Source organism: Gopherus flavomarginatus, chromosome 19 (genome assembly GCF_025201925.1).
Source record: "Gopherus flavomarginatus isolate rGopFla2 chromosome 19, rGopFla2.mat.asm, whole genome shotgun sequence".
Lineage (NCBI taxonomy): Eukaryota > Metazoa > Chordata > Testudines > Testudinidae > Gopherus > Gopherus flavomarginatus.
Window position 1 is genome coordinate 22,917,730 of NC_066635.1, and position 24,974 is coordinate 22,942,703.

Consider the following 24,974-nt stretch of genomic DNA (forward strand, 5'->3'; position numbering starts at 1 on the left):
CCCAGTGAAATCAATAGGATTGTTATAATTGACTTTACTGTGAGATGGATCAGATCCCTAAACATGAAACCACTGTCCTGGCAATCTAGTAAGGCAAACTAGGGCCCTGATTCCACAAAGCACTTAAACATGGGCCCGACTTTAAGCATGTGAATAGTCATCCAGAGGCTACTCACTTACTTGAAGTTAAGCTCATGCTGGGTGCTTTGCTGAATCAAGGCCTAGGACACAAGCATCAGCTTCCCCATTAACAAGCCTTATTAATCAGAAAGTTTCAAGTTGTTGTAAGGCAAACTCCACAATTAAACAACAGGTTAACTTGGTTGCCAGGCCATGGTAAAATTAACTCCCAACACATCTTGGAGTCATTGAACCACTGACTGACTATTGTACTTGTATGCACTATCTAAAGGAAAGAAGGTGTATGCTAAGGTTGGGGCAGGTTTAATTACTTTTTAATCTTTTAATGCCTTCTGAGGAATGAGTAACAGGCACATTCTGGATACCTAGAATGTCAAGAGAACATTCAGATTTCTGAAGGGAAAAGGTTAGATAAGGTAGGGCCGTTTCTAAACTACTGAAATTCTAAACTTTCTGAAACTACTCAGACATTATAGCTGGGAGATGCATTTTACTTCATATAACAAGACAAATCAGAAGTGGTATCACTTTTCTTCTCCTTCCTGGAAGTTCCTTAATATTGATGATAACCAGTATGACTCATAGTATTAAAATACTGGGACACAGCACAATCAGCTTAAGTAATTTCATCATTCAACCCACACAAGATGCGTAATTATAATGTGGTAGTAGTGCCCACAATGTGCACAGTGCTTGCCAAGTACAGATGAAAATATAGATCCTGTACTAAAGAGCATTCAATCTTAAAAAAAAATGCAGGAGGGACACCCTTTAAATCATTTCTTTTCCTCTCCCTACAATGATCAATTGTCCTGGGTTTTAAGGGAATGAGTCCATAAGCAGGGGATGGGACTGTGAGAAATGTTTTCTTTGCATTTATTATCTATTCTGCATTATGTAATAAAAGAAGTGCACCATGTTCTCATTTACAGTCTTGGGTTTCCATGGAAGGCTGACGACTGGAAATGAAACTTTCTTTATGAAGCAGAATGTAAATACTGGCCTGTTGAAAACTTTGCTTCATGAAAGTTTATTTGCTGTTGAGTTCATGGTTCAGAATTCAGTTGAGCAATTCTGTAAATACAATACAGATCATTTTAAAAGACTCTGGGCTCTTCACAAGGAAAATCCATACTGCAGTCTTCCCAGTGCATTCTGACAACAGGGCAGTCAGGAAGCCTTCCAAAAGTATATTAAAATGCACAGACCTTTCTTTTTCAGTATAATGCAGATATACCATCTACACACTATATTTCACTCTTATCCTCCAGTCTTGTCACAGGTTGTTCTCCTAACAGTGTGTTAGGAAAATCAGCCATGTCAAATCATCTCTGGCTAGCTCAGAGACAAGCAAACTGAGGCCACATTGTCTGACCTCATTTATTTTTATCATTATTAACACTTTACCTTTTTTTCACACCCTTTCTTAAATCATTTGAGTCATCAACAACTGTCCCTCAGCTCAACAAGTAGATCTAGATACCTGTATTAGACATGGAATGTTGCACCTTTGGCCAAAACCTTAGTTCTACTGATGCCACACGGGCTACACTGGATTTGGAAGCATTTCAGGCAAATGGATTCCTTCTCCTACTCCTTGGCTCACCTACCACAAAACTAGAGCCGCCAGTAAGTAGCACACCTTGCTATGAAAAGTGATAAGGGAACTTCCAGAACCAGTTTTATCTTTGTGAACTGGAGCGTGTTTACCTTTTAGACTTTAGTAAGAGAATTAAATTGGAGTTTTATTTGTATATTCCCTCTAACTTGTATATGATGCACTTGTATTAATTTATGCAGCTGTTTAGTTATGAATGTTCCAAGCTGGATTGTAAGTCATCAGTATGTGCCTTGTCTTGTAAACTGTTATTGTAATAAATTTAATATCATAATAAATAGGCATGTGTCTGTCCCATCTCTTGTTGGAGATAAAAGCATGGATTCAGAAAGACACTCGTTTTCCAACACTAAGATTCAGCAAAAAGCAGAGTATCCACACAGTTCACTACGCTGACAAGTCTGCCTCAACAAAAGGCGGTGTATCCTCTTAACTGTTTGTATGTTGGCTCATCCTTGAAAACATCACTTGAACTCAACTGTAAGGGGAATATTCATGACATTTGTTTAAACAGAATCACAAAAGCAAACTCCTCCACATTTGGAATAGATGATTAGTTGCTCAATAAACTTGCATATCGAACCAATGCTAAGGTATTTGTGAACTAACATGGCTTTGCATTTAGATTTTTAAAACTCCTCTTTCATCTCTGTATTATGTAAATCGGATGAGCAAAATATCAGGGAAGCAGATAGACTGATGCTGCTACAGTTGAGCACCAAGGTTTGATTAACATTTCCATTCAAGACATATATGCCAGGAATATTAAACTGCACTCTTTTCAGACAATTCACCTTAAGGTTTTGTCTTGATTCAAACTTAATGTAGGCAGGTGCAAGTCCACTGGAATTTAACCCCCTATAACAGGAATTTGGCCTAAAGTCGTCAACCACTATCAATATGAACCCCATTTTTGTTCCCTTTGCATTCTGACACTCAACGGAGGATGCAGAGGAACCTCAAGCTTATCTCGCATTCTACTACTGAACTTTTACAGACAGAAAAGGTGTTTTTTTATTATTGATTTCCAATGGGAAAGAGAAAATAAAGCAGACGGAACATCATATTCAGTATTTTCTATATCACCGTTTGCAGCTGAGATGCCCAAAGCCTTGGCAGGCAATGCCTTCTCAAACACACTCCCTTTCATGGAAAATGTTTAATTCATTGTAAACAGAACTATAAAAGGACCAGTCCACACATTTGTTGCTTTTCCCAACCCTGCTACTACTAACATTTCCTCTAACCACTGAGTAGGTGTATAGAAATGAGTATTCTCTCTCTTCGGCCTGCATTAATTAATCAAAACCAGGGTTATCCAAAAGCAAAAAACCCTGTTAAACATTACTAAAATAAATTGCAACTGGGTTTAGAAAAGGCTGAAGCAATGATTTCGGTGAGGGTTTGGAAAGTTTTCAAAGCAAGAGGGTGCCAGGGTAGATAAGAGAGAAAACTTGGTGGTTAAGATGAAGGGTCAGAAGATAAGGTACTGGGGCCTCTTTTGGCTTAGCCTAGGGACAGTCTAACTGAAGGCACTGGTGGTTGGCCACACCACTCTCTAGTTCAGTGCAGTCAGACTGATAAAACAGCTTGTGATTTCCCTGTAAAATGTAAAAGCAGATATATCACCAATATTAAAAAAAGCAAAAACCAATTCTGTTCTGAGAAACATTTTATGGCGCGTTGAAAAGGAGTACTGAAGGTTCTGGCATCATTTCCCAAAACTGACTAGAACAATAGTGACTCACCAGCTGTTCCCAAACATTGACTACAAAATGTTTTAGTCACACAAACCACACTGTGAGGCTCCTTGATGAGACATTTTTAAAACTTGACAAATTCACCCATGTCAGTGCAACACTTTCCATCATCCTTCGCAGGAAATGACCAGTTCACAAAATATTAGGAAATAAATTCTCTATTTGAGGAAGGGCTGGAGTTTGAAAGAATTGTATGTGATACCTCTAATTGTGTGTTGAAGATCTTCATGATTGGAATATACAAACTTGTTTCCCAGCACTTCAAAACAGTAAGGGATATTTACAACAATAGAGCATTTTCTAACCTTCTAATCAAGCACTGATAGATGAATTGCAGGGCATTTCCTGAGGATTAAGAAGCAGGTGGTCCAAACTGCAGTTGAGAGATGCCTTGATGGCCTTAATCCCTGGAAAATGCCTTGTTCCAAATTCTTTGTTGCTACTATGAAAACTGAGTACATAAGGAACACAGACGTAAGGATATTTTATTGCTGATATATTTACTCACACGACTATATAGAGCATTTGAGCATTAATGTCTTCTATAGTGGACAACTGAACTGCCCATATCAGATCTTGGCATTCCACTCATTGTTTCATATGTCTCTGACATGCCTCACTCACTAGAATTGTGCCTGTACTGAACAAGAACAGAAACTGGACCAGGAGATGCAGGCAAGTTCAGGAAGGATTACGGTATTTAATAATATAACCTACTTTTTTTACACCATAATTTTCAGAGGCACTTTATATTGAGTTTATAAATCATTTCAAATGTCACATCTTTTTGCATTAAAGATTCATTTGGAACAATGCCATGTTCAACTTCATAGACTTCTAATGGCACGGCTAAAATCTAATAACGTTAACTAAAGCAGTGCTCCAGAGCACAAAGACAGATAATCAAGACGAGGAATATCATGAACATTTCACCATTTCTTCCAAAAAATTATCCTTGGATTCCCTTGTTCATAGTTACTAAATATATATGGAAATGAATAGGGCCTCAACACAAAAAGTTAGGGAAGAATGTCTAGAAAAATGTGTACATTTCAAGAGGGAAATTAAGATAAGATTTATGCAATGTTAAACACTGAGTAGCACGGCAGTGTAAAACTCTGATTCACCTGGTATCCACACATTATGCACGTGTTGGTGATGGCCTGTTGTATGTAAATGGACATATTCTACGGGGCTGTCCCAAATAAATCTGAATTTGGACAAAGATATTGCAGATCCAATCAAACACTCACCTATAGGTAATCCTTCAGAAAGCTGAACCCGACCTTTTTTCTTTTTAGCTTTAAATCTGCGTATGTGAGTATAGTGCTGATGAATGATGCTGGAGTGACAGCTATAGAGCGGGAAAGATTCTCTTTATCCACATAACAGGTACAGAATGGGCAAGCTTCCTCACATTGCCCCATCAGTGTGTAGTAGCAGGAGTCCATTTAAGACCATTTTGAAGAGAGGTGAGCGGATAGATCAGTTTCTGTGTCCATTCAATACTTGGCCTCAGTGTTAAGAAAGCTAATAAAAGTGCAAATTAGTGTTAACGATGGTAGGTTTTGTGAAATTTATTTTTGAGCACTGTTGGCATGTTCAGGGCTTGCATTCTAAAATAGCATAGTAAGGAAGTACAATACACTAGCTGACCAATGAGGTCTAATCTCAAAATGGTGCACAAAAATCTGACTTTGATAGACTGATTATTACTGAAAGCCTTCAAAGATGTATGATGTGTTATCAAGGGACTGTATGAAGAGTAGTTTGGCTAATAAAAATGGAAAACCTCTTCAAAACATAGTATGTGGCACAAAGACAAGAGGGAGAGGAAAAAACAAAGAGAACAGATAAGAAAGCTTGGGGTGAAGCAAAAAGAAATGAGAAGAGAGGTACATGCAGGGGCAGACCTGTTCATAGTCCTAAAAGTGGAGACCATGAACATGACCTGGATGAGAAAGGTTACAGGAAGCTACTGCAGGGATTTTAATAGGGGAATTAAATGTTCTCTATCCCATTACAAATCCCCTGATCCCAAACTGATAATCACTGATAAGAGTTTTACAGGATTACTTTTTTTTAATGTCCTATGTTATAGCATCTCTGGGCTTGATTCTGCCTTTCCTGAATACCCAAATCTCTACCTGAAGCCAATAGCAGTTTTAGAGCCACAAGGAATGCAAAAATCAGGGCTTTTTTCGGGGGGAAATAAATAATTGTAATGAATTGGAAAAAGATACAGGGTCAGACAATGGAAAGTCATGGACACATTTCCTTTTTGGTTAGTTATAATTTCACCCCAGATATCTTGAGTCAGTTATAGACTGATAATGGCTTGTTGGAACTCAATCCCATTCTTAATATAGAAAAACCCTTGTCCTGGGTATCGTAAACACACTCTAAATCTCAGGATCTTGACCATATAACTTAGCCTGAAAACACTCAAAGTAATGAGGCTCCATGCAAGTGGTCAGTTGCAATGTTTATTAAGGTTTTTAAACATCTGTTTTTAAATTTTAAGAATGCAGTAAAATTATATCTGGAATGTCTAAACCATCTTTTCAGTCCCTTTGAAGCCTAAGTTCTTGACACTGGCATAGCCACTGTTAAGTAAAAGATATACACTTTCCAGGAAAAAAGTACAAAAAACTACCGGGAGGATTGCAGAAAGTATCATTTAAAAATATGATCTTTGCCAGATTTTCTACTTGCCAAGTTACAGTTTAGAGTGACTTTTACTGCTGTTCTATAAACCCCTGAAAAAATGGGTTTATTCTGGCAAGTTTAACATATTAACTATAGCACAATAAGCAGGTATGACTGTAATACATGAAGTGGAAAGGTATAATTGATTTGTCTCATAAGGAAGCAATACTGCAGCTATTTCCACTAAAGGTTAGAAAAATACAGGCATCAAAGAAAGATTTAAGCACTCGATATAGTACATATCTTACATTTTATTTTAAATATTTCTGTACATCAAGCACCAGAAACAAACAAAAACCCACACGTTATATACGTTCAAATCCAAATATGTCAAGATGAAATTTACCTGGTTTACAAAACACCACAAAACATACAGGGTCACCTAAATTATTATTCTACTTATTTTGCCTGCATATCCCTCTCTTTAAAGTTCTCCCTCTTGTACACTCTCTGTTAACTTCTTTGGATAGTGAGATCTGACAGTAATGGCTGAGAATCCTGCTGCTGCTCCAAAAGAGGAGTTGCACTGGTATTAGCTGACAAGGATTATATGCAGGCTGCCATTGAGGTATTCTCACCTGTATAAGTTTAGAATCTATTAAGTGTGACTTCCTGTCTTCGAATAAATGATAGAGCAAGCAGAGGCTATGGTGCTGAAGGCCAGGATGGACAGAACCAGTCAAATTAAACACCTTGCCTGTACATTTGACTGGATGAAGGTACAAAGACCATCAAAACATTTCAAAACAGAAGTTTGTTTTATTAAATTATTGAGTTTAAAAAAACCCAGAAATAAATGGTCAGGAAATACTTTCACTTCAACACAGAGTTCTTGCTGCAGTGATTTTTCCATCAGTGAAAGTGGATCATCTCTTGGTTTATTGCCACTGAAATGAAGCTAATCCTCTTCTTCCTCTATATAGGATTTTGTGCTAACTCGTGCCATTTGCCTAGCCAAGTAGCGATCCCTTGCTGATATCACTGTCTCTTCACTGCTCCGCTTGGCAAATTTGCTCACACACAGAGATTTTTTTTCCATCTGCTCTGCACCTTTTTGCTTTTCCTCTTCATCCTTACCTTTTGGCTCAGGAAATCTTTCAGAGCATGAGACTCTCTCATCATTACTCTTTCTGTCCTTTGCCTTTGTCTCTTTTTCCTGGTCACACTGTCTGTCTTTTTCTAAGGATAGAGGGCTACTTTGCTTCTTGTCCCTGTATTTCTTGTCATCTTTGTCATCTCTCTCTCTTTTTTCCTTCAAATGTTCCTCCTTTTCTCTGCATTTTTCCCCTCTTTCTCTATCACTGTATCTGTCTTTGCCATTTCTTATTCGCTCTTTTTCTCGTTCCCTTTCTGAATACTTGTCCTCTCTCTCTTTCCTACCTTCTTTGTCATATCCTTCTCTCTCTTTTCTCTCTTTCCCCCTCTGCTTGTCCTCCTGCTCATTCCTCTTTCTGTAGTTATCTTTACTGGTATGATCCCCATATCTGTGTCGGTCTTCTTTTTCCCTCCGGTGATCCTTTTCCTGGTTTCTATCTCTTCTCTCATAATCCCTTTCCTTGTGGTGCTCATCTTTTTCTCTTCTACCTGTTCCACTCTCTCCTCTCCTAGGACGATTTATATGGGGTTTTGTGTGGTGACTTCCCTCCTCACTGGAAGATTCTGATGAGTTGGAGTGTTTCTGGCTCCTGTGATATTTGGAATCCTCCTCATTGCTCTCAGAGCTGTCTCGATTTTCCTTCTTTTTAGAACTAGCTCTGCTATTTTTATGATCATCATCACTACTATCACTTTCTAAGTCACTGTCCGCATCTGGGTTATCCTCTTCCTTAGCAGGGGTTCTAAGTCTTGGTCTCTCATCTGGACTTTTGTTTCTTTGGATGGATTCATCTGAATTAGTGATAGATTTTTCTTCCTTTATCCTAGATTGTTTTTTGTTGTTGTGGGAGGGGAAAAAAAAAAGATATTACATAACCTGCAGCGTCAAACTATTCTGGAGTTTGTGACTTCTTGTTGGGACTTGAGCAACACTGTTAAGAAGTGATGCAGCTGAAAATTCTAAGCAGTCAAATCTGGTCTATTGTTCCAGTTCTAATATTCCAACTCTGAGCGATTTGTATTGAAAGTGTGCATTGGGTTCTTTGGTACTGTACATGTCCTAGAAAACAGCAGCTTTGATTTTCACCATACTGAAAAAGTAGGGTTTGAATTTCAAGAATGAGTAGTTTTACAGCCGTATCATCCTTATTTAAAGGACAGGACACACATTTGTATCCTGGTAATATTATCTATATGGCACACCCTTTTCCTAAGTCTCTCACAATCCTACCCATGCCACATAGTTCTATATAAGGAAGAAGAGGGATTTTTTTTTAGTGTCAGAGTTACAAATACAACTCTCATTATTTTAGTAACAGCTGTAAATTGAACTCCTCATGCTAAACGTATGTCCTAATAAGACACTACAAGTTTTAAATTGCAACACAATATTCCTGACTCTTTCTGCGCTTGTTGGCTAGGATCTCACTCTTGTGGTTAAACTGACACTAGCATCTTGCTACAGTTCTTAACTTGTTAAATATAATAAAACAGGAAACGTGGGACAAACTTTCAGATATCAAACTTGGACAAGGCCCCAAAATGTTGCAATACCTCAGTCTTTTTTGACTGATAAAGTGTATCTTTAATTCCATATCCCGCATGTCTGTTTTCACTAATCATGTAGCTACAGCAACAGTCTGTGGTAAATACTTCTTGGGAATCAGTGGACCATCTGGTTAGGCTGAAAGTTTGATCCATGGTTTAAAGCATGGTTATCCTTGGAAAAATGACTCTAAAAATTACATTGTAGTATTCCATAGTTATTCTCTTTCAATGATCTTCCACATCTAAATGATGAAGTTTATAAATCAAAGGTGAAATTTCTATTTGGCAGTGCTGCAAATTCTGTCTGACATCTGAAAATCAACATGTTTTCTTTCCATACCTTACACCAGTTTAATGAAAAAAATCCACAACTTAGCTGACAGTTTTGTTGGATTCAGCAGAACAGATTCCTACTTGTCTTCCCATAGATTAATTAGCTCTATAGGACTCAGAGCAGCAAAACTTGTTTCTAGTAAATAATTATGGTCTGAACACCCAGAAAGCAGATACGCTGACTAAGAAACCACCATTCTGAAAGTCACTTTTCTGAACATAACTGCTCTTAAACACTGCAGTTTCAAACTGAGAGAATTGTTCAAGCAAATACAATACCAAGTGGGTTAAACACTACTGTCATTGCTTCATAAGCATAGCTAAATCAGACAGTAGCATATGGATGGCTTCATAAACGGGCAAATGTGAAAAGCACAGTTCATTTTACTATTATAGAAGAAGAGTTTTGTTGGTACTCTTAAGATATACATTTTGCTGGTGAAACTTAAGTCTGATACAGAGCTGCGTTAGAAGAGCATACTGTTGTGGCAGCTGGTCCTTTAAATCTTAGAGTGACAAACACAGTAGCCCTAACTTGGCCATTTTATATCCGACTGATGGAGGTATGCTGGTAAGTATGTTGACCTCCTGCTATGTTTTCCCCTAGTTTTCTCTATTATTTCTGAGGTGGTGGCCCAGCCTCACAATAAATGCAGGCCAGAAGTCCTGTCTCTCAATAGGATGAGTAGCTCTAAAGAGAGAGCCTTCCTCACTTTAACTAAGAACTGATTTGAGACTCCATTCAAATTCAGACTCAAGAAGCCTCCTGACTGAAGGTAAGATTCATAGTTTTAGGATACAGAACACACATCTGATCACTGAGGACTTTCTAATGTCCCAACAAATTAGTTTTAACCTGGATGAAGTGCCTTGAGTCGTCAATTGTTGCTATAAAGCTTTCAGTAAAATTAAAAAACACAGAGACGACTCAACTGTGTTCTTTCTATATTGGCCCAAAATCACAGCACCATTTAATTATTTTGTTGTACATAGTACATGTCAAATTTAAAATATTCCCAATGGACTTGCTTTAAATTTGATTGCTTTCCTTTTGTCATAAGTATTAAGCAAATCAAGAAAACTGAAGTATTTTTTCATATTTATGGTTAAATGCTGCCAACTACAAAGACAGAGACTCATGCGTTCCAGTTTTCCAGTGAATCATAAAATGAAGTTGCACAACCATGAAATATTATTATCCACCTGAGCACAAAACTCACTCTCTCTTGCTCTGCCTCTAGTAGTAAAGCTTTTGGTTTAATGGGGCTTATTAAAAATTATACAATGTTAAATGAAAAACTAGCTTAGAATAATGCTAGAATGTATTACCAGTATAAGTATCTCCTTAACCCTAACCCTTCTCCTATTCTATACTTTCACCCAATGATGATGATTTTTCCTTTTCCAAAGGATGGTGTAGTCGACTCTCGATAGCAAGCTCCTTCCCCACCTGTGCTTTGGTACTGCCTTCCTTCTTACTAGGATTCTACTGACACTGGGAATTATGAACAGGATGAAGAAACTTTACATATAAAGTCCTTCTGGAACTATGTCCTACCTGGCTTCACGGAGGCTGCATTCGGGCACCTCTTCTTCCCCCATTGTCTGGTTTAAAAGATGTCTGTAAAATCCACTGAGATCCTTCTGTTTGGTCACATCCAGGCATGCTAAGGGAAGCAAAATAAGAATGATGTTACAGTTTCATGAACATTAACCAGACCTTATTTACATATGGTAAACCCGTGATCCAGAAAGAGATGCTCACAACATTGAAAATGTAGAAGAAACTAGGTCTACGAGACTTGATTATTTTCCATTCTAGTTATGCTGGCTACTGCTTTAGGGCTAAAAACAGTTATTTTAATCTCTGGGACACGTGACTTTAAATCTGGCATGAGAATTGCTACTAATATTGCTGCAGATTCATCCTAAGCAACACTGACTCACTCTTCTTCCTTTAACAGCTGCCCCTTTCCAGGTGCAAAAATCATGCAACCAGCACTGATACTGTGAGTGAGGTTCTACTCTGTTCCCTCATATCCCTAACTATCTGCCAGGGCAAACTACAGTCACAAAGTGCACTCTCATTCAGTCCAGCGTGTTACTCTCTGCTCTTCCTTCACAGTAAGTAGTTATAATCAGGGGCGGCTCTAGACATTTTGCCGTCCCAAGCACGGAGGGTCCGCTGGTCCCGCGGCTTCGGCGGACCTCCCGCAGGCATCCACTGAAGCCGCAGGACCAGTGGACCCTCCGCAGGCAAGCTGCCAAAGGCACCCTGCCTGCCGCCCTAGCGGCGACCGGCAGAGCGCTCCCTGCGGCTTTCCGCCCCAGGCACGCGCTTGGAGCCGCCCCTGGTTATAATTCCATACCTTTCATCACCATGTATTTTTGACAGCTTTCCACGCCCCCATCTTTAGTCTGCCCTCTCTTTGTCCATTGAGTTGGCTGTACAGTTTTGGAAGTCCCACCTCCCTTTCCAGGGCCCCTAGGGATAGTTTTTAACAGATGCATTTTTGGTGCTATTGGCCATTTTGAAAAAAAAAATAAGATGTATTTAATTTATCCTTATTGGAAATATTAAAAATAAATTAATGAATATAGATTTTGTACCTTTTTTCATTTTAAGAGGGAAATACACTTTTTATTCAGTTAGTTTTACTGGCATAGGAAAAAAGGAGATGTGTTCACACACACAATAGTGATATACAAAGAAAATAGAATGGTTACATGTGTACTGGGCATAGTTGTTCTACAGCCATCAGCCTTCAGAGTAGTCCAAGAAAGTTTTATATATAATCAAAACGTCTCAAAATCTTTGTAGAGCTATGCGCAAAACTATTATTTTTGTTGATTTTATTTTTCATCTTCACATTGAAGCAGCCCCAAAGAATTAATTTTTCTGTGCTTATATAAAACTTTACACGGTATAGTATACCTTGTACACAAACTGTAACACCTAGCACTCCTCTCCTACCACTCAAACATTTGGTTTTGTTTTAATCAAAGAGGAAAAGGTCTAGTGAATTAAAAATAACAATACAATGTTTGAGAGACAAGATGGCTAAAGTAGTATCTTTTATTGGAACAATTTCTCTCACCAACAGAAGTTGGTCCAACAAAAAAAATATTACCTCACCCACTTTGTCTCTCTAATATCCTGGGACTGACACAGCTACAACAACATTGCATAATACAATGTTTAAAAGATATACTATCCTAACTTTTTTTAAAATTACCATTGGCTTGTTTTGAAAATTTTGCTTAAATAAATTAATTCCAAAACGTGCAAATAAAAAACTGTAAAAACAGTTTACAGGGATATAATTTACAAAATGTGGAGAAAGTTTAGGCTCCAGAGACTATCAATATCATACAAATCCTTCTTTACAGAGGTGGGCTAAAATTTAAAAAGAAAAGTCATAGCTTTTTAACTGATTGAAGGCATAGATAAAGGCGGCAACTGACATGCCCACTCACCCTGCCTGTCCTCATGACTACCCCTCCAGGTGCAGCCTGGGCAGTTAATTGGCCCATCTAATCACCTTAACCTCTTCAGATCTTATGTGAGGTGGACACCCCATCACAATGACTCAAGTGGACGATCCTCCTTACCTAGGGAGGGAGACATGAAACTGTTGAACAGGGGCCAAGCTGTTTGAGAAAGCCTGTTAATTAAAGCCTGGTATACCATTGGCATAATCAGTGTTTGAAATACTGGAACTATGCCATGACAGCAGGACAACAGGGGGTCACTGCTGCTGCTATGCCAAGAGTATATTTGTGTCTTTGTTTCTCACAACTTCACAATACTTTAAGAACATAAGAAAATAAAGTAAAGTAAAGAAGGTAAATAAGGAAGTGTTATTTACCCCTTCTCATAGCACAAGAACTAGAGGGAACCAAAGGAAATTAATAGACAGCAAGTTTAAAATGAACAAAAGGAAGTATTTCTTCACACAAAGCACAGTCAACCTGTGGGACTCTTTGTCAGAGGATGTTACAAAGGCCAAGACTATAACAAGGTTCAAAAAAGAACTAGATAAGTTCATGGAGGATAGGTCCATCAATGGCTATTAGCCAGGATGGGCAGGGATGGTGTGCCTAGCCTCTGTTTGCCAGAAGCTGGGAATGACCAACAGGGGATGGATCACTTGATGATTACCTGTTCTGTTCATTCCCTCTGGGACACCTGGCATTGGCCACTGTCGGAAGACAGGATACTGGGCTAGACTGATGTTTGGTCTAACCTAGTATGGGCCATTCTTTTGTTCTTATGTAGAAGACGGACATTTTAGATATTAACTAAAAATGTCAGGAAAAGAGCGCAGGATAGAGTTGGAGGACGTGTTTTTTAAAAGATAACTAAAAAGTCAGGAAAAGGGGCAAGGGGAGTGCAGGTATCAGACTTGTTAAAATACCACCCTGGCTTACACAGGAAGTGAAAAAGGCTATAAAAATTAAAACAAAACAAACAAAAACAATATATAACAAAGGGAAGAAAGAGAATGTTGATAATAATGAATAAAAATTAGAGGCCAGGAATTGCAGAAAATTTATAAGAGAAGTAAAATGACAAAGGAGAAATCTATAGCCAGCAGATTTAAGGACAATAAGGGTTTTTTGGGACACAAAAAATTCTTAAAATGGTATTTATCCTTTACTAGATGGAAATGGTAGAATTGTCAATAATAATGCAGAAAAGGCAGAAGTGTTAAATAAATATTTCATTTCAGTATTTGGGGAAAACAAGATAATGTAATCATAATATAAGATGATAATAAAACACTTTCCATTCTAATAGTAACTCGGGAGTAGGCTAAACATCAGCAATGAACGTTAGACATTTTAAAAATCAGCAAGTCTAGATAACTTATATTCAAGAACCGGCAAAGGAGCTTGCTGGACTGTTAACGTTAATTTTTAAATGTGTCTTGGAACACTGAGGAAGTTCTAGAAAACTGGAAGAAAGTAAATGTTGTGCCAATATCTAAACAGGGTAAATGGGACAACCAGATAACTGTACATCTATCATCAATCCTGGGCAAAACAAAATAATGGAATGGCTGTTACAGGGACTCTATTAATAAAGAATTAAAGAAGGATAATATAATTAATGCCAATCAACATGGGTTTATGGAAAATAGATAATGTCAAACTAATCCTGATTTTTTTTTTATGAGATTACAAGTTTGGTTGATAAAAATAAGAATGTTGATGTAATATACTTAGACTTCTGTAAGGCATTTGGCTTGGTACCATATGACATTTTGATTAAAAAACTAAAAAGATATAAAAATCAACATGGCACACGTTAAATGGAGTAAGAAGCAGGCTAACTGACAGGTCTGAAAATGGAATTGTAAACAAGGAATGTGTTTCCAGTTGGGTGTCTCAGGGATCAGTTCTTGGCCTTCTGCTATTTCACATTTTATCAATGACCTGAAAAAAAACCCAAATCATTACTGATAAAGTTTGCAGATGACACAAAGTTTGCAGGAGTGGTAAATAATGAAGGGGACAGTCACTGATACAGAGTGACCTGGATTGCTTGGTAAACTGGGCTCAAGCTGAACATAAATATACACATCTGGGAACAAAGAATGTTGGCCACACTTATGAGATGCGGGACTCTATCCTGAGAAGCAGTGGCTCTGAAAAAGACTTGGGGGATCAGGGGATAATCAGCTGAACAGAAGCTTGCAGTGTGATCCTGTGACCAAAAGGGCTAATGCAATCCTTGGATATATGAACAGTGGAACCTTGAGCAGGGACGTCACATTACCGCTGTATTTGGCACTGGTACAACCACTGCTGAAATACTGTCTCCAGTTCTGGTGCCCATAATTCAAGAAGAATGTTGATAAATTGCAGAAAGTTCAGAGAAAAGGCACAAGAATGATTAAAGGATTAGAAAACCTGCCTTATAATGATAGACTCCAGAAGCTCAGTCTATTCAGTTTAAGAGGTTAAGTGGTGAGTTGTTCATAGTTTATTAAGTACCTATATGGGAAAAAAATGTGATAACGGGCTCTTCAATATAGCAGACAAAGGTGTAACAAGATCCAATGGTTGAAAGTTGAAAGCTAGACAAATTCAGTCAACAAATTTTTAAGAGAGAGTAATTAACCTCTGGAACCCTCTACCAAGGGTCATAGTGGATCCACCATCACTGGTCATTTTAAAATCAAGACTGGATGTTTTTCTAAAAGATCTGCTCTTGCTCAAACAAAAATTAATTCTGGGATGTTTTATGGTTTGTATCATACAGGAGGTCAATTAGATGGTCACAGTGCTCTGTGTTTTTGGCTTTACAATCTATAAATACACGGGTGTAGTAACATTTCTTTATTCCTCTGTCATTAAAACTTTGTACAATTATTTAATGGCTTTATTTAGAATTGTACTAATAGTAAAAAAAAGAGTATTTCCCTCTTAAAATATGGAAAAGACAAGAAATCTACATTAATTTATTTTCAATATTTCTAGTAGAGAAAAATAAATTTTAAAAATATTTCCTCTCCCCTATGGCACGTGTCCAAAAATGATAGTTAAGGGGCCTGGAAAGGTTGGAAAGGATAGAAGAGACGCTCAAAACCATGCAGCCAACTCATTGGACAAAAAACAGGAGAAAATAAAAGGTGAGGGCAGGAGGCCTGGAAAATTTTCAAAAATACATGGGATGGTTAATCCCGTCTCAGCACAGGCGGTAAACTAAATGACTTATTGATGTCCCTTCCAGCCCTACATTTCTATGGCCACGTCCAGACTAGGAATTAAAATCGATTTTAGATACGCAACTTCAGCTACGGGAATAACGTAGCTGAAGTCGAATTTCTAAAATCGAGGTACTCACCCGTCTGGACGGCGCGGCATCGATGTCCGCGGCTCTCCGTGTCGATTCCGGAACTCCGTTCGGGTTGATGGAGTTCCGGAATCGATGTAAGCGCGCTCGGGGATCGATACATCGCGTCCAGACTAGACGCGATATATCGATCCCCGAGCAATCAATTTTAACCCGCCGATGCCGCGGGTTAGTCTGGACGTGCGCTATGATTACTACTATAGAACCTCATCTACAGCCTAATTCAGAGACCAGGATCACACCTATGCATCACACCCATAACCACTATCTTTAACAGCAAAAGGCTACACTTTCCTTTTGAGGGAGAGGCATATTGGTTCAGCATAAATCTCACCCTCCAGTGCTGCTTCCTTTTTTTCTCTTTCCTCCTCCTCAGCCCTTTCTTGCAGTTTCTTCTTATAGGCTGATGTCACAAAGGCCTCTTTGTCATCAAACTCTCCCCCTTCCATTTCACGCTCCTTCTGAATTTTTTTTTCCATTCTTTTTTCCTGCTCCTGCTTTCTTACCTCAGCTGCTTTGAGGATATTTTGGATGTATTTGGGCTAAGGTGGGGAAAAAAGAGTAATGAGATGGAATCAAAGTGGCTGAGAAAAGACAAATTAGAGCTGATGAGTACACTAAACAAAAAAATCAGTTTTTAGTGGAACAAAAATGGCAGTAGTCAGCCCAGCTAGTTTATACTATTGCCACTGCTGGGACAATGATCTCAATGAACTAATATAAACATTTTCAGCTTCAGATCATGGGAATTTTCTCCTCATTAATGAAACAGCTGCATTCAACAAAAATCTGAGCCTAGCTTCAAGTAGCGTACAGCCGCTCAGATTGAAATCAAATGCTTTCAGTACAACCTTCCTTCCAGCAGTTTTCCATCTTGTGATAGTTCTCTCCCTCTTCAACTTGCTATAAGGGATTGGGACCCTGACAAACACTCCATTACCAAATGCAATGAGCAATAATGAAAATGTGATTTGTCACAATAATTCAGCCATTTTCTGGAATAAGGAACTGGGCTGTAGAAAATGGTTCACGTGTTACAGATGAAATATAATGACTTTAGCTTCTTGACAGACCCTATAGCAGCTGACTAGCAAGAGGCACACAGTGTAAACTCATTGCTACAAAATTTGGTCAGGTTGCTCAAAGACAGCCCTTCCTCCATTCAGTTGGGTTGCCTGATACTTATAAAATAATAATAATAGTAGTAGTAGTAGCAGTAGTAGTAGTATTGTTGTAGCGACTAAAGGCTCTATCAGGATTATCCTATTATAACAAGCTCTCCAGAAATTCATGTGGTCTTTGTCCCACAGAACTTATCGGTGGGAAGGTAGTATGGAGCCGATTGTCCTCCCAATCAACGACAGAATGAAATGGGACTAGAGTCCTGAAATATTTGATGAACAACCAGTTTTACAGCACCTTACAACTACCAGTCTTACAACATCACAATTTTATATAACACAATTTTGAGCACAACACATGTGGGCCCTGCTACAGAATGCACAACCGGTTACTAGGATATCAAAAAACATAGTAAAATCAGTTAAATAGCCATGGTTATTCTTAGCATACAGAGGTAACACAGACAGCATACATTTTCAGTTATGGACCTTTTTGTCATCTTTTCCTGAGAGTACTTTGGCATTGCTTTCTTTCTTCTGCTGCTGCATTTCATCATAAATACTGTCATATTCATACACTGTGGAGTCTTCTGCCAAGGCCTTCTGAATCTCAAGTTTGGTCTTAAAAAAAAAAAAGAGAGAAACGACCAATGAAGCATGCAATTTTAAGCTTTTAAAACTTTGTATTAATATATTTTGCTTTAACTAGATTAGCTCATGATATAAATCTAGGAAACTGAACATAAATTCACCATGACTTCATATACAAAGTCTTTTGTTTGGTATCAGAGCTAAAAATAAGAGTAATTATAAGAAGAATGGTATTTATGAGATAAGGAATAGAGTACAATGAGAAAACATAATAATTACAGCAATTAAGCTATTATGGATCCTGCTTAGTGGAGAATTACCCATCGAATAATATTTCTCGCTCAGATGGATTTTTTTTAAATAAATACAAATAATAAAAAATTTAGCCAATTTGTCCATCTATTTTTCTACAGTGTTTTCTCTAAATATATTCCTATAGTTCATCTACAGAACTTTATCCTGCACACTTTACCTCCCATAAATAACCTTGTATTATGTTTGGGCTAAGTGTAATTGTTTGCCTATAGTTGGGTCTCTCTACAGAATTATCATGTTTCTCCTGGATAACTTACCCCTGAACACAATACAATATAAGACTCTTTGTTGGCAAGAACTCCATTATACAAGAACTCATCACTTTATCTTCTTTGATTTCCCTAAAATATTACGTTCTGCCTCCAAAAAAAAGTTGTTTAAAATATTCATTCAATAAAGGACTACATTCTACGCACAGAAAAAAACGCAACTTCTCATGATTTTACGGTGTGTGTATTAAGTAAGTCGTCAAGTTTTATTGTGTGTTGTAAACTATATTCAGCTCTATGGAAACTTCAGCTACAAAGTTTGCATCAGGCTATTTTTCAACTACTCCTGGACACAGCAAAGAATCCCAAGAACAGTCTTGTTCAGATAAGTGGAATAATTTATTACACCTGGAAAAACATGGAAGCTAAAAATCAGCCTGTTAGGAGAAAGACTCCTACTTCACATTTGCTAAATTGGAACACCAAAAATTAGAACTAGAGAATTCTAAATCTGTTTTTAAAGAAGGTCTTGCATTGTAGATGTGACGTAGAAAATCCCCATATTTGAGCCAATTTTTAAACATTAGTTCTAAACATAAAATAAACCAATTATATTTCTGCCATTTTTTGCTTCACAGCCTGCTGTGCAGTAACACAGAACCAGCTTTTGTGTATGTGTTTTCTTAAAAAGTCAAACAAACAAAGACCATTATTACTTAGCTATAATTTCAATTCTCTAAAAGTAGATTACTATAGATCCCCACTCTGAGATTCTTATGGCTCTTACAATGATTTGGAAAGCACATTCCCAATGGATATAATGATCCAGATGCCTTATAATGTGTACCTTTGACTTAGATCATAAACGGGTCAGTCCTACTACAACTATTCCTAACTTTCAAGAGTGTACCTACATGAAAACCTAGAACTACAAATAGTAAATGACACGCTCTATAAGGACCTGATCACAGTAAAAGTACAATCTTATTGCAAATACTTTTATCTGACCTGGTTGCAAATAACAAAATTTGAAGTATGTTCACATTTCAGCCATTGTATGAGGTAGAAAAGTTGTACATAATGTTTGTGCATACATCACAGAGCCTAACTGGGTTGGTATTAATGAATTCTGGGAAAATCTGAGGACAGAATACCCAAAGGACTTGCCCACACTGCAGCATGTGTGGCAATGCGTTCTGGGATGTACTGCTGCATGAAGAACTGGGAGTAAAGGGGACTGACGATAGTTACAAATGCATCGTTAAGAAGGGAGTCTTCTTATCCACACTGGAAAAAAACCTGTGTGCTGAAGTGGTTACAGGATGACAGCCAGCCTAGGTTGCTGGCAAGGGTAAAACATTGTTAGCTGGCATGCTTACTAATGACAACCATTCCTTACTTTCTTATATGCATGAGGACTCTCACACCCCAACTTACTTGCTTCATTACTTGCTTTTTTAATGCTTCTCTTTGTAGACTCTCGCCAACAGATGTCTGTTAGAAGAGAACATTATTAGCAATAAAATCAGATTATTGTGTTTACATGTTATACTAGGTGTTATTTTTCTAACACTATAATAATCCATAGCTTAGTTTTTTAATAAAGTGGTTTCACGGTATTATTATAATTTTTACAGCTTTTTTCTGAAGAGTCATAAGAAAAACTGAAAATTAATTAACAAACATACAACAGATCAGTGCAGTTGTACCATGGAAAGAAACTATCTCAAATCAGTGTAGAAATAATAATCAGTTTTATAACACAATTTCAAAGAAAATTACCTCACAAAAGAACAATACAATTTAGTCCAATTCAACAAAATAAGTAATCTCTGATCAAGAGATACTTGGAAGTCCCATGCCACGGGGCACTGGAGCACTGATTGTGTATGTGTGTTATATATAAAAAAAAAAATTATCTGTGTTGAGGTATATTAGCAGAGTAGTGGTGTGAGAACCCAAGACTGAAATAGCAAGGGGTAATTCAGATCACACTGAAATGCACTGGCAGTGATATAGACGAAAGCTTAAACCATGACTACTCACACTATGATTCTAACTAATGCAGAATCAGCCCCTCAATTTCCTTAGCACTAAACCTCACTCCGTTTTTGCTACCAAAAAAAATTGTGAAAAATGAAACATAAAAAACCCACACTTATATTAAGTAGTTAGATGTCTGGTCTCCCATCAATAGATTAACCTAATTTCTATTAACATTAGGGAGTTGTATGTGAACACTGAAGGATAAATATAGCTCAGGTTTTTTAAAGGTTAAAAGATTTCTAATGGCATAAAACGGGAAGGTCTTTGGTCAGAATTCACATGGCCTATGAACTCATCAGATCTGCAATTATGGACACTATATTTAACAATAAAGTTATAGGAATTTGCCAATTTAAAGGTAACAATTAAAAAAAATTGTCATAATGATCATTATACTAATAGTAATACCTTGGATATAAATACCAATGAATTAATTTCCTGATACAATCTCTGCAGATTATGCTAATTGATCTTTTCTTGCTTCCATTCTTCACATCTATTTTTTGCTGTAGACTAATTAGTGTCCGCTAACAAGTAGACACATAACCACAGTAGTTTTGTGTATCTGTACCTCCATAAGCTATGTGCAAATAAATTTTCCATGGAATCACAATTACACAAAACTTGTGCAGTTACACATATATTCACACACACACCCGCGTACGTACACACACACACACACACACACACACCCCCACACCCCTACCTCACAATACCCTATAAGTATTCCTACACTTATGAAACAGTTGTTTTGATTAAGCCTTGAGCTATGTTAGTAGTGTTGCAATTTGAAGACATGAAATGCCCCTGAGTCTGAACTACGGTCATGTTACAATAACCATTTAATCCATTCTTTTATTTTAAACTTTTCATGATTTCTAATATGCCAGAAAATAGCAGCATTAGCCTTCCGTAGTTTAAGAAAACACAACATCCACTGCTGAAAATGTCAAGACAAATACAACTCTCTGTTTTCTAATCATCATATTTTTAACTGTAAAACTGTCTTAGTCACTGTTGTCTTTTTAATTGAATCTTTCCCCCCCCCCGCAAAAAGTAGACAATATTTTGTTCGTTAAACAGATTCATTAAAGAGGACATGGCACTTTGCCTTGTTTATGTACTCAGGTATCAATTAGCAGTCTTTTCCAGGGGGAATACTGAAAAAACCCTCTCTCTGCATTTTGGCAGCTGATTTTTTCAATAATGCATGAAACATGCTCAACATCAGATTTTTAAAAAGAGCATTTGTGTCATCAATCCCTAATTAAAAAAATGAAATGAAAAGTTTTCAGCAGGTAGAGTATATACGGATACCAGTATGTACTGAGGAAAGCCAAATAAATATAGCACACGCAAATTCAAGCAGATCCGCTGATAGATGCAGTTTCTGCTCTCATTTGGTGCTTGCAAAATAGCAAGGTGCCATGTCCCTTGTTTCATATGCTGTTGAAATCATGTTAACATGGAAAAAAGCTGAGTGCTGTTTCTCAACATGGAAAAAAGCTGCTGTTTCTCAAGCTTTGAACAGTATTCAGTATATCAAATAGAGATCTTTTCACTAGCTTATTCCAGTAGCAAGTACACATAAAAAGAACCGAACTTTTATACCTTTTTTGTATCCCATCTCTATAACTAACCAACCAAGGCAATATCTCTGAAAAAGCCCCTGATTGTTTTCTATAGCACAGTAACAGAACCAATGGACCTAAGGTACTTGTCAATATTTTGAAGACTGAATACTAGAACTCATATTAATTTACCTGTACTCTTTTTTACAAGCTTCCTGCTATAATGTAACCTACACTCAGAGAAAGAATACTAAAGCGGAAGGAGGCTTAAACCATTCAAAATATTCTTTTCAAGTCCCCAATCCCCCCTCAATAACTAACTTCCTTCAATATAAGTGACCATATTAGACAAATAGAAGAGGAAGGATTGGAAAAAGCAGCTCTGAAACACTGCACATTCTAATGCTCTATTTTTCTAAAGGTTGAATAATGTGTATGGAGTGGGCCTTGGCAGGAGAGAGAAAAACCTAAAGTTATATCCAGTCTTCAAAAATAGTAAAACCTGTAAAGTTGTGTAATAAAAATAAAGCATGATATACTTTTAGGGAACAAACAGCAGTGACTCCAGGATGGAAAGCTGAGGATTACAGTTAACCCTATCATTAAGAGGCAGTTCTCCTATCTAGCAGTGGATAACCTAAGGTGTGGAAACAAACCACAGTCTAGGCCCAGGGCTCATGAAGCAGAGCATGGCTCACAGACAACAATAATGCACTTATTTTTAGGAGGATTTCAAACCTACTGCTGTTCTGCCACATCCATTGGTCAATTCACAGAATTACTGCAGTGGAGCCATCTGCCTTGCACTCCTGCCCAAATGTAAACCATTCAAAATCATGTATACAGTCTACAGTAATGCTCATGACTTCACATCCTTTACACTGCAAAATACTTTTTGGACTGGAATTAGGATGCATTCATCTACATTTTCTATATTTTTGAACATTCTGAATTAATCTTGACTTCATTAATCCACTTCTTTTTTATTGTGGTTTTGGTAAGCAAATTTTTAAAATAGCATTTCAGATTCTTTTCAAATATTTATTTACTAAACAGTAACATTCATTTTAATTTCAAATATATTACATAGCTCCACAACATCACATGACCAGCAGTATAACTTTCCTAATATAAAAGACTATTTAGTGCTGGCTCTGTGAGATAGTGACAGTGTTACACAGGAGACTATGGGCAGGTCTACATTACAGCTTACTTCGATATAACTTAAGTCACTCAGGGGTGTGGAAGAGCCACCCCCTGAGCAATATAAGTTACATCAACCTAAGAGCCAGTGTGGACAGCATTATGTCGGTAGATGTTCTCACACATATGCCTCTACCCCAATATAATGCTGTTCTCGGGAGCCAAAAAAATCTTATCGTGTTATAGGTGAAACCGCATTATATTGAACTTGCTTTGATCCGCCGGAGTGTGCAGGTCTGCCCCGCCCCTCCCGGAGCACTGCTTTACCGCGTTATATCCAAATTCATGTTATATAGGGTCACGTTATATCGGGGGAGAGGTGTAGCTACCGCTGCTCAGGGAAGTGGTGCCAACAGGAGAGTGTCTGCACTAGCACCACTACAGCGATGCTGCTGTAGCAATTCTAGTATATGCCTGCCCTTATACACAATTCCAACTCTTGGGGAACAAGGTTGCCTTCTGCTTGGCATATTCATACATTCCAAGGCCAGAAGGAATCACTGTGATTATCTGACTTTCCCAGAACTTCCCTCAAATAATTCCTAGAGTTTATCTTTTAAAAATCTTTTAGCTAACTTTCCCTTGAGACCCAGCTACAAGAGAAGGCTCTCCTAAGGGCCCCCTCAGGGTAGAGCGGAGGGGAAAGAGGAAAAAAGCTATTTCTGAATTCATATCAAAATATTTGAAACACTGCTTAGAATAAAAAAAATAAGGAGTCCTTGTGGTACCTGAGACTAACAAATTTATTTGAGCATAAGCTTTCGTGGACTAGAACCCAGCCTACAATAAATCAATTTGCTGGTCTATAAACATTATACAAATACAAAAGTAACATATGGTTCTCGTTTTTGTACATAAAAATCTAAAGAGGTCCACCTGTCATTTGTTTGTCCAGAGTGTCAGTAAGTTTACGGAAAACAGCTCCAGTACAAACACCTCTTCTTATGGTTGGTGGGTGACAATTTCCTGTTCTGCTATGAGCACTGATAGATGAGAACTTCCTGTTCTTTTGTATTGTTTTTACTTATCAACAGTTCATTTATTAAAGACCCTACAAATTCAGCAATCTATCTCATGCTTTCTTTTTGCCCACAATCAAGCTATTCTTTGGAGGCAAAAGCTCATAATGTAATATTTTCTATTAAGAGCAAATATTTTAACCTTATAGTGAAAATGCACAGAATGTTCCCGTGCAAACCAAGGAAAACTTCTTATAATAGCATTAAGGCATTACAGTATGTTATTCCTGAAAAATCTTCCCATATTCCTCTTAGTTTCTTTCCCTCCACATTTGAGCTTGAGCGTTCTTTCATGATTTTTCCTATACTCTTCTAATTCTCGTCTGCCAAGCAACCTCTCCCTCTCTCTCTCATTTAAAATAACTTCTTAAAATATATTTCTTCTTTACAGTTATTCCTACATGGGTATGGAGGGATGTGAAGACCAGACTACTGACCAGTGTTTGGAATTGTCTAAGGCAGGTCTCACTGTGATTAAACATGTGAAATATGTATTCATATGTGCAAAAAGCTCATCAATTCAAAAGTCCTCAAATACCTAAGCAAAAAGGAGAAGAGTAAATCATGTGATTACATATGCACAGGTTTTGAAGAATGTAAGGTGCAGTCTGACAACTTTTAATTTCTCTGTTCTTCTAATTTAATATAGACCCATTGGTCCCATCTGCTCTAAGAAATGGACCAGCTGCTGACGTTGGTTGTCAGCAATGGTTCTCCCAGAACTGGTGCTGAAAACCATTTAACTGCTAGTGCAGATGTACCAAAACCATATTCTGCACTGTTACAGAAAGCAAGACTGAGGCCCATTGCTGACAACCATTTTCAGCACTGAG

The 24,974-nt window shown here is 37.6% G+C and overlaps 1 protein-coding gene across 2 annotated transcripts in view; it reads right to left on the bottom strand.

Annotated features, from left to right (window-relative positions):
* Positions 1-5,991: 5,991 nt before the first annotated feature.
* The window catches only part of NSRP1 (nuclear speckle splicing regulatory protein 1), a 35,208-nt gene continuing 16,225 nt past the window's right edge, over positions 5,992-24,974 (bottom strand). Inside the window, exons 3-7 of one of the 2 annotated variants that reach the window (XM_050929579.1) lie at positions 19,740-19,796; positions 17,677-17,808; positions 16,401-16,608; positions 10,763-10,871; positions 5,992-8,147 (exon numbers count right to left, since the gene is read on the bottom strand). In XM_050929579.1, the coding sequence (XP_050785536.1) occupies positions 7,127-8,147; positions 10,763-10,871; positions 16,401-16,608; positions 17,677-17,808; positions 19,740-19,796 (1,527 nt within the window). In that variant the 3' untranslated portion in view covers positions 5,992-7,126. Of the gene's footprint in view, positions 8,148-10,762; positions 10,872-16,400; positions 16,609-17,660; positions 17,809-19,739; positions 19,797-24,974 lie in introns of those variants that run through there. The other variant, XM_050929580.1, reaches the window with a different exon arrangement.